Here is a 9,784-nt window from a genome sequence, read left to right as displayed (position 1 = left end):
TTAAGCATTCACTTAAATGCTACTGTGAGCACTGAGCAACTGGCACTTATTTTTCCTCCAGCATGATTCACTATCATATTCTGGTTCTGTTCTGGTAATACCGACTGATGTGGTGCAATGAAATGAAATATAAATATCTTATTCAGACGTCAACATCACATGATAGATGTGACTCCTACCACCACCAAGACAGTCCAAAGCATTGGGACTAGGACTGGGAATCTACGGGTACTTCACGATTCGATCCGATTCAGAGGCGCGCGATTTGATTCAATTCCGATTCAGAGGCCTATGATTTTTTTCATTTTGACCCAATGTCTAATCACCAAAAGGTCTGTAGATGCACATTTACACCCTAGTACCTGTGTTATATGCACTTCTGTGTTAAACCACAGCATTGCTAAGTGCGGCAACAGACAGACAATCGGGCAATTGTTGTCAACAATCTCGGATTATGAACAAAATGGGTTTTTTTTGCAAATGGCAGACAATGGAGGTGTCTTTTCATTGAACAGTGGGCCTGATTGATATGTTGGTCAAAACCGGATGGCAATTTATATTTGTAATTTTTCCACGTCCATGTTGAGCACCGGGGTGACGTAAGACTCCATGTTCCCAATCATCTCTCCCATTTTAGGGTCTGTCTTGTGCGTCTGCAAGATTTGAAATGTCAAACGTTGGTTATTATGGTGGCCAGCAAAACGTTTAAAGGGATACTTGACATATGTACACCATTTGCAGCAGTAAAAAGGTAATGTTTTGTCTCTAGTTCATTTGATAAATTCATTATTATTCCATGGACATGTAATGGCTTTAAAAACGATGATAAAAATAATATGGCTGGTTGCCATGTTCATTAAACTTTGTCGCCAGATAACGCGTGTCACGTGTGTCAACTTTGGACTAGACTGCACAATGATATACACACACAGCTGCGCTGATTGGAAAGCATCGATAGCATTAATCCTGAAAGAATGAAGCCCTATTGTTTCCAGCCCATAAATCTACTGAGTGAGATTTCACTTTTGATGTGAAAGATGCAGTGGCGGATGGTCTTTTGATGTCACGAAATGCACTTTGGAGAATGAGTAGACCAGGAAGTGCCGCAGACATGTTGCTCATTCGCTGGCCACGCACGGATGTGCAATAATGGAATTGATACAGTCAATCGTAAGAGTGTAGTTAGTTCATATCGACCGGGTGCAATGCCTGCAGTACTCCTGCTCGCCCCTAGGGGCACCACATCAAAGATCTTGATCATTTAGAGGGGATTTTAACAAAAGACCTTGTTAAATCAGTCTTGAAATATGAAGGCGCGACAACTTTGACCAAAACAAGTGAAACATACAAGAAATATTACGGGCAAGATGAAGAGAAAAAGCTAATATCAAAAATAAGAGGGAGGTAAGGGAAAAATGGGATGTCTAATAGATGAGCGTGAGAAGGTGTAGCGATGACTAGAGCGAAGGTGGCGGCTTTGTGAGGTGCACGAACAGTCATAATTGTTTGGCAAAGTTTTTACCTGGGCTTGGAACGATACAGTGTGCACTGGCGTGTGACCCCGTAGGACGCATTGGTAAAATAAATCAATAACCCCGACAATTCTTGAATAAGCCGTAATGAACCACAACCACCGATAAGATTGTTCAATGACAAAACAGGGGTGGACCGCCGCACATTCACGGTTGGGCACCCACGGATTTGGATATACACACATTTATTTTTCTCCAACATTTTTCATATATTTTTTTGTTTGTTTTGCATTTGATTTTTTTTCTCAAACAGCCCTTCACAAAAGCAAAAGCTTGAAAGTAACGGGTATTTATTTATTTTTTTTCCCTCCTGAGTCAAACAGTACTTCTGCTTTGCAATGCTGCTTTTGTGTTATACTCTGTTGTTGCAAATTGTACACACGTACATAAGAAGTTAACCATCCATCCATTCTCTGAAACCACTTATCCTGGTTGCAGGCGTGCCGTATGAGATCTTTATTATTTCATTCAGACAGATGAATGCATTTTCCCGTGTGCCATGATGCTCTCACCACCAGCATGAAGAACATTTCCTTTCAATGACATGATAGCTAGGAGAGTCAGACATTCACATGAACAATATGCACTACACTCGACAGCGTCAAAACCTGTGTTTTCTGTGACTCTAATGCTACTGTGAGCCACCGGCGCTTTAAAAATATATTTTTTTCCATTTGCATGGTTCGCTATCATGTTCTATATACAGTTGCGGTGCAATGAAATGAAATATAAATATCTTATTCGGACGTCAAAATCACACGATAGTTGTGACTCCTACCACCACCAAGAGAGTCCAAAGCGTTGGGACGGTGGGTGCCACGGCGCCATTAAAGACCTTGTTGTGGGCGTAGGTGATTATGTGTAGCGCTCCACTGTAGGCCTCCTCACAGGTGGGCTGGATCTGATCCTCCGGGAGCTCGAAGCCGTAATGCCCGTCATCTCTCAGCTCAAAGGTGTAAGAGAAGGGGATTTCTTGGAACCGAGCCCAATCTCTGGAGGAACCGGAGTTCGGATCTATTGAACATTGAACGGACAACGTCCATCAGTTTATCCTCCATATGTAGCCGCGAGCATCCAAGTCTTCGATTACGCCAACACGCACGATCATGGAAACGGCACACAGGCAGCAGCGATGAAGTATGTGAACAGTTCAACGGCGAGGGGTCATACGTTCACTTACATAATATATCTGGTGAGGTTCCTACTTTGTAAATCTTCCCGTGAACCTTCTTAATGGCCTCCGCTGCACCCGTACCGACTTCCATCTGAAGAACCGGGCAGCACAATCTTTTTGTCCGATTTGACCTCAAGTCTAACCACCGAAAGATGTCTGTAGATGCACGTTTACATACGAGTTCCTTGTAGTTGGCGGCGGTGAAATTAGGGTGACCGTAGGGAACCAGAAGCAGCTGGCCATAGGAGTGGATGGTAAGGAAACACAGGAAGTCTTCCTTCCTGCTTCCTACAAAGTAGCTAACAGCCTGTGTCTCGGGCTCAGACTCCGGAGCTGAGCCACAGAAAATCTGTTGGCAGCAGTCCAATGACACCCCGACAGCTTTGAGGAGAATTAGAACCGCGTTACACATATGATCCTCGACCTTACGCTCAAACAAGCAGTCAACTTTGTGTGACATTGCCTCTCAAATTGTTGTCATGAAGTGAAACACTCACTGCCCCAATTGGCGTTGAAGTTGCGGTTGAGGTCAGTCCCGGAGCAGTTGCAGCCCGCAGGTGCTGGTGATCTGTTCTTCCTCCAGAGGCGGGTCTAAATGGGTCAGAGTAGTCAGTTGTAGTAAGCTCGTTGCTCCGTTTTATTGTGGTCATTCTGAGAATCAAAGAGTTCGTGATGGTTGGCAGGCCGGGGCCGATCGCAACAGACTTTGGCCGGCTACCGTATCTTCACTGAAGCGACTATAAACGAATGAAACGCTTGTACGAAACTAAGTGAAGCAGGAAATGTCGCGGAATGGGTACTGTATACCCGGGAAGTGAGTGACCAGTCAAAAGTGAGTAGCACGCCAAGCACTGGAAACATAACGCCGTGTTTTAAGAAAATGCTGAAATGTCCCAAGAAATGAAACACTGACTGTGTTGTCCTTCCACGAATAGATGTAACCGTCCATGTTGAGCACCGGGGTGACGTAAAAGTCCACGTTCCTAATCATCTCTCCCAGTTTAGCGTCTGTCTTGTACGTCTGCAAGATCTGAAATGAAAAGATGCTGTTTCAGAGTCTCTGCTCATCGAATGTCCCCGTCCATGCGTCGTCGATGCGGAACACGTTCTACGCGGGGACACGCCTACCTGACTGACAAAGTACTGACAGAAGGCCGGAGCGATCCACTCCCTGGCATGAATACCACAGTCCATCCAGATAGCTTTCTTCCTAGCTCCAGTATCCACACCAATCTGCAAAGCAAACAGGGCTACGTATTTTTAGGTCCTGCTACTCGTTTGCCATTGAGCATTAAACAATCGGTTACCTTGAGCAAGCGAATTGTCCGCAGCTCATAGGTCTTTCCATAATCCACTATGGTCACAATATCAGGATATTCCTTGGCAAGATGAGCCATCCATTCAGAGATCTGTTGGATTCAAAACGGTTAGGCCTTGGTCAGTCTGCAGGCAAAGACTTTTTTTTAAAGAAAAAAATCCATCTGGATCTTCAAGGTGTACTCTCCATTTACAACTACATTTGCAGCTACGTGATGAAATAAAAAGTAGTAAATCCAAACAAAAACGTTTTTCAGTGTATGTGGTTGGGGATCTGTGCTCAAATCATATTTCGTGTGATTTTTGCCGTTGGGATTTCATCAAGTCAGGGCAGATGCTAGCCGGACATGACAAAAATTTGCCTTTGAGTCTGTCAGTCTTTTGTGTGAGCGTGTGTCCCCTTACCTCTGGCATGGGATGGTATTTGTAGTAGTTGTACTCTGGTCTGTAACACACACACCAAAGAAGATTAGCAATAGTTCTTCCCACTTTTTGGAAACATACTAAATACTATATTTAAAACCAGACATTGCTCATTTACACCACTAACAAACAAACATCCAGTTATGAAAAAAACAACAACAAGTGACTCACTTTTCTAGCATTGCAGATCCTGCCATTGAAAGCAGAGCCGCAAGAGCGAGTCCCAGATCACTGATTAATGTCATTTCGAGGAGAATTCTTGGTTGTAAACTTTAGGACTCGTACTTCCTTTTATACTGTAGGTAGCGTAAAATCAGATAAAGATGCACCTTTGCCTCGGTTGCAGGTGTGTTATCATTACGCTGGTCCTGTGTTTATTGACTTCAGTGCCCAGTTAATTTGTAATTTGATTTGAAGGTTACGTGATAATATCGTGTCATATATCATCTTCCACACCGCTTATCCCGTCCACGGGTGTGGGGAGGCGCTGGAGCCTTTCCCAGCCGACTATGGGCGAGAGGCGGACTATACCCTGAACCGGTCGCCAGCCAGTCGCAGGGCGCAAACAAAACCCGTCACTGAGCGGGAACCGATCCCACGCTTTACGCTCAGGCGTAACACTAGACCATCAGCGACCCACATGATAAGATTTCTGAATAAAAGATTATTAATACAGGCTAAAATAGAAAGTCATCATTAAATAAAAAATATATTTTATGGATAACATATATGTTGTCTACTTCTTCACCAAGCGGGCATTAGTGGAAGCGCTCTTGAGTGGTTTGAATACTATTTAGCTGGCAGGACTTTTTCTGTTAGCCTCGGTTGCTCTGGGTCCCCCTCTTCCCCTCTGTCATATGGTGTTCCACAGGGTTCTTGTTTGGGGCCCTTGCTGTTCTCATTGTATTTGCTGCCCCTGGTTAAGACAGGCGGATAGACAGCTTCAGCTAGGCGAAATGTCCAGCTCTGATGGTTTCCTCCCACATCCCAAAACATGCTTGCTAAGTTAATAGAACGCACTAAACTGTCTAAATAGATCACAGACGGCAGCCACACCTCCCAGCGCGGAGGCCCCCCTTTTTTCTAAAAGAAAATGACAACGAAGCTAAAACGACAAAGAAGCTAACAACTTTAAAACAATAAGAGTGGATCAAAGAAGTAAGAGACTAAGAACAATTATTTAAAGGCCAAACTAAAAAAAGTATGTCTAGAGCTTCCCCTTAAAAATATCAACAGTCTCTGCGGACCTGACGTCGTACGTGTGATGAGCGTTGACATTTATAAGATTGTCACTGTTAAAACCACATTGTTTGTGAGTGCGTAGGAAGCGTCTGCCTGTTATTGTCCGAATGAAAAAAACTGTCCGATGGGGGTGCTGGTGATAACCGGGGCCCGCAGGGGGCGCTAGTGAGGGTAGTGAGCTCGTTTTTGCAGTAGTTAGAGGTAGGAGATGAAGAGGGGAGAATGTGTGCAGAGTGATTAGTAAACAGAAGTCGGCCGGGGGTGGAGTTTATGACAGTATGGTGGATATTAGCAGCTAAAATGGAGCTGCCCAGAGTGTTGGGATGAACCCCGTCCGGACGGTATAACGACTGGCGGTTCCAGAATAGGTTCAAATTGTCAATAAGATCAAAGTCAAGGTAGCCACAAGTGCGCCGGAGCCATGTATTCAGACCCAAAAGACGACTAAAGCGCTCGGTGCCGCGAGATAGCGTCGGTAGAATGCCGCTAATCCAGACTGACAACCGGGACGTTCTCGGCGAGGCAAAAAGGGCATGAAAATCTTTCTTTGTCTGCTCTGACTGTCGACGTACTGTCTCGTTCGTCCCCATGTGGATAATAAGCCGGGATATGGATGATGGAAGATTGTCAAGAACGCCAGGCAAGATGCTCACTACGTCCATAATTTTGGCTCCGGGATAACAGCGGGTGATAGTGCGGAAATAATGAGAGCGTCTAATGCTGTCCCCGACTATTTATGTGTCATTAGTTTTATACTGCTCGGCTCTGCCACTGACTAAACAAGAATATGATTTGTTGTAGTTTTTTTTTATGTCTATTTTCCTACATTTGCCACCTCATCTTTTAATTGCATTTCTCAAATTAGTCAGCCAAAGAATGGACTGTTTGACTCTTGAGGCAATAAGCTCACAGTGTTGTGAGAAATAATCACACATGACACGGTGACTGTGGGAGTGGGGAATCCTTTTGTCCAGATTGGATTTGTAGAATCCATTTCAAACCACATCGCTATGTGGTAATAAATCAAAGCATGTAAAATTCCTGCTGATATCGTTTCGGTCGATATTGGCATCAGGCAGTAGTCAAGGGTGCAATATCAGTATCGTATCGGAGGTGAAAAAGTTGTATCGGGACACCCCTAGTAAAAAGTTCAGGAGATGAAAGAACAGAGAAGTTCATACGATTTGTCCAAAAATATCTCCTTTTTTACATTTCTGTTAAGAATCAGAATTGAGAATTGTTAGGAACCGGGATCGAATCAAAGAAGGAGAATCAGAATGATCCAAATTCAAACTATGCCCAACCCTAGTTAATAAATAGCAAAAGGGGACATGATTACCCGTTTGACAAAGTACTGACAGAAGGCCGGAGCAATCCACTCCCTTGCATGAATACCACAATCCATCCAGAGAGCTTTCTTCTCCTTCCGAATATCCACACCGATCTGCAAGTCAAACATGACTGTTTTTTTGTCTCTGTCCTGCTTGTAGTTTGTAATTTAACATCCATCCATTTTCCATATTAGGGTCACGCAGGAGCCTATCCCAGCTGGCTTTTGGTGAGAGGCGAGGTACACTGTGGACTGGTCACCAGCCAATCTTGGTGGATTTTTTTTTTTTTCTGGCATGTGCAATATGTGAGCCCCCCCCCCCCAAGTAAAATTGCTACTTTCAATCATGTTATGCAAAGGAATGACCATTGATGTAAATATGGGGAATTTGCGCCCCCTTGTGAAGAGACGCATTGTGATGCAATAGCTCTCAGCAAACGGCAGGTTTATCTGAGGTCTGACTCTGAATCACAGACACTCAATGATGCATTTTGAAAAAATGGATTCTGCATATACGGTCCAGCCACAAGAACGGTTGTGTCAAACCCTAACATTGCGAAAAGGACAATAATGTAAACACACAATTCCTACGATGATGTTTGCCTCGGACATTTTCGAAGGGTTGTTAAAAGCCGACAAAAGCAAACGTCCTTGGATCAGTTCTTTGCAAAACGCTAGGCAAAAAAACACTTCTGAGAGAGAACAGGAACCAAAGAGGGCAAAAAACGATGGGGACAGCAATTAAAAGGTAAACGACCATCATTTTCATTCTTTATTCTTTTTTTTTTTTTTTTTTAATTAGGGCATTTACATGGAAAACATCTATTTAAGAAATGTCTTCCTGAACCAATTAATTTTGTTGGTAGAGGTACCACTGTACTTCCCTTCTTGAAACGGAAAAGTCTCTGAGTTAAACCTAAGTTGTGAAATGGACCACTGGTCCACTGTTCCATTGCCAGGACAAAAACCACAGTGCTCCTCCTGAATCCGAGATTCAACTTGTTGACGGACCTTCCTCCCCTGAATAGACCTAACCAGGGAGTCTGAAGAGTGTGATTAACCTTGTAGTGCGACGGTTTATAATTCAACTCAACTCAACTTTATTTTATTTATATAGCACTTTCACAACAGCTGAAACAAAGCACTTTCGAACAAAAAACATTTTCAAACTGTTAGTTTGACTGCAAATTACACCACCATGTACAATGCCATATGTGAATCCACATTTTATTTCTTTTAATACTGTTTTTTTATTTTTTTTTATTTTTTCTGCCTTTACAGATCACCCCAATGGATGTAAAACAATCCAAATTTGAAGTGTAGACTTTCAGCTTTGTCAATGCAAAAAACAATGTTTTTAATACCTCACTTTTACAAAAGTCAAGCAGGATAATACGAAGTCAGCGTATTACAATCTGTACATCTCCAGAGACCTCATTTCAGACAGCAGTAAACTATTAGCTTGGTGCATGTTTTGCTTTTTCTTTTCGGCTTTAGGCGACAGCTCTTACGATATATGGATGGTGGTAAAAGAAAAAGGAGAATGTGAAATGAGAATACAAAGACATTATAGGTCGGACAAAATTGTGTCATAGCATGGATTGTGGTCAACCTTTGAAGCGCCATTATACTTTTTTTCCCTTTCCTTTCCTTCTGTGGTACAGCCACAAACACATTATTTTAGTTTCCCCCCCCCCCCCCCAATCAAATATTCCAGTACAATCATTCAACATGTATAGCGGTAATAAAAAAAAAAAACAGAGTACAAAGATTTGAAAATTGTGTTCAACCTATATTTAAGTGAATACACTACAAAGACAAGGTATTAATGTTCAAACTGGTAAACTTGATTGTTTTTAGTAAATAATCATTAACTCAGAATTCTATGGCTGCAACATATTCCCAAAAAAAGCTTGCATGCATATATTTGAGAAACGGGACGGACCAGGCCCGCGGTGGCCCATCTGGAGCACCGTGAAAATTCCTGGTGAGCCACTAGGGGACGCTATTTCAGCCAGTGGTCTTGTTAAGAAAAACAGTAAATAAAGTGCTTTTGGCGGCCCTAGCCAAGCCTAGAGTGACTAACCTGGAGCGATGTGAATTGTCCCACTTGGTCGGACTGGTTTATCGACCATTCAGGCTGCCATTATGTGGATGCTGTTAATGAATGGATCATAAAGCATTTTTGAAGCGTCTCTTTCTCTCCCTCTCTGTGTGTGTGTCTCTTTCTCTCCCTCTTCCTCTGTGTGTGTGTGTGTGTGTGTCTCTCTCTCTCTCACTTGCTCTCTTTCTACCCTTCTTTTTTTTTTAGCACTGTTCACTTTATTATTTGTCCAGAGGTGGGCATTCTGTCGGACTGGATGCCCGTTTTTCTGACGCTAGATGACAGACGGGAAACTTAAGAATAAGAGATGGACTCAGCACAGACGGAAGTGGAATTTTGTCTGTGTGTGTGTAATCATCACTAACTTGGTTAAGTTCGAACAGACCTCACAGTCCATCACTGACGGATGCCCGTTTTGCTGGCCAGATACGGAAACGCGACCCAGACTGCAATGACTGTATACGTACAGCAGGTGGTGGTATGCACCAAAAAGAGAATCATGACTTACTCAGGCTTCTTGACTAAGAAATAATAAAATAGACAGAGAAGTTCTTGCAAATATATATATATATATATATATATATATATATATATATATATATATATATATATATATATATATATATATATATATATATTATTTTTATTTTTTTAAATTCAAA

At 42.7% G+C, this 9,784-nt stretch overlaps 2 protein-coding genes across 3 annotated transcripts in view; one reads left to right on the top strand and one right to left on the bottom strand.

The window, feature by feature from the left end:
- Positions 1-9,649, top strand: part of nudt15 (nudix (nucleoside diphosphate linked moiety X)-type motif 15) — a 13,520-nt gene extending 3,871 nt beyond the window's left edge. Inside the window, exon 4 of one of the 2 annotated variants that reach the window (XM_086036543.1) lies at positions 7,214-9,649. In XM_086036543.1, the coding sequence (XP_085892669.1) occupies positions 7,214-7,250 (37 nt within the window). In that variant the 3' untranslated portion in view covers positions 7,251-9,649. Of the gene's footprint in view, positions 1-637; positions 878-7,213 lie in introns of those variants that run through there. The other variant, XM_086036533.1, reaches the window with a different exon arrangement.
- cpo (carboxypeptidase O) lies at positions 2,112-4,103 on the bottom strand. Its single transcript, XM_086043422.1, has 7 exons — positions 4,014-4,103; positions 3,835-3,939; positions 3,620-3,736; positions 3,204-3,297; positions 2,885-3,087; positions 2,713-2,797; positions 2,112-2,546 (listed from the first exon to the last, which is right to left on the bottom strand). The coding sequence occupies exons 1-7, from the start codon at positions 4,101-4,103 to the stop codon at positions 2,287-2,289; spliced, it is 954 nt and encodes a 317-aa protein (XP_085899548.1). The 3' UTR covers positions 2,112-2,286.
- Positions 9,650-9,784: the final 135 nt, after the last annotated feature.

This window comes from Filicampus tigris, chromosome 1 (assembly GCF_054856515.1).
Source record: "Filicampus tigris isolate MCC_2025a chromosome 1, RoL_Ftig_1.0, whole genome shotgun sequence".
Classification (NCBI taxonomy): domain Eukaryota; kingdom Metazoa; phylum Chordata; class Actinopteri; order Syngnathiformes; family Syngnathidae; genus Filicampus; species Filicampus tigris.
The sequence above is the reverse complement of the archived record's forward strand: the minus strand, read 5'-3'. Positions and strand labels throughout refer to the sequence as shown.

Excerpts from the sequence above, each read along its gene's own strand:
- cpo (XM_086043422.1), bottom strand. The coding sequence starts at position 4,103 with ATGGCTCATCTTGCCAAGGAATATCCTGATATTGTGACCATAGTGGAT. Across the intron at positions 3,940-4,013 it reads GGACAATTCGCTTGCTCAAG|ATTGGTGTGGATACTGGAGC; the intron begins GTAACCGATTGT and ends TTTGCTTTGCAG. Across the intron at positions 2,547-2,712 it reads AACCTCACCAGATATATTAT|ATCCGAACTCCGGTTCCTCC; the intron begins GTAAGTGAACGT and ends AATGTTCAATAG.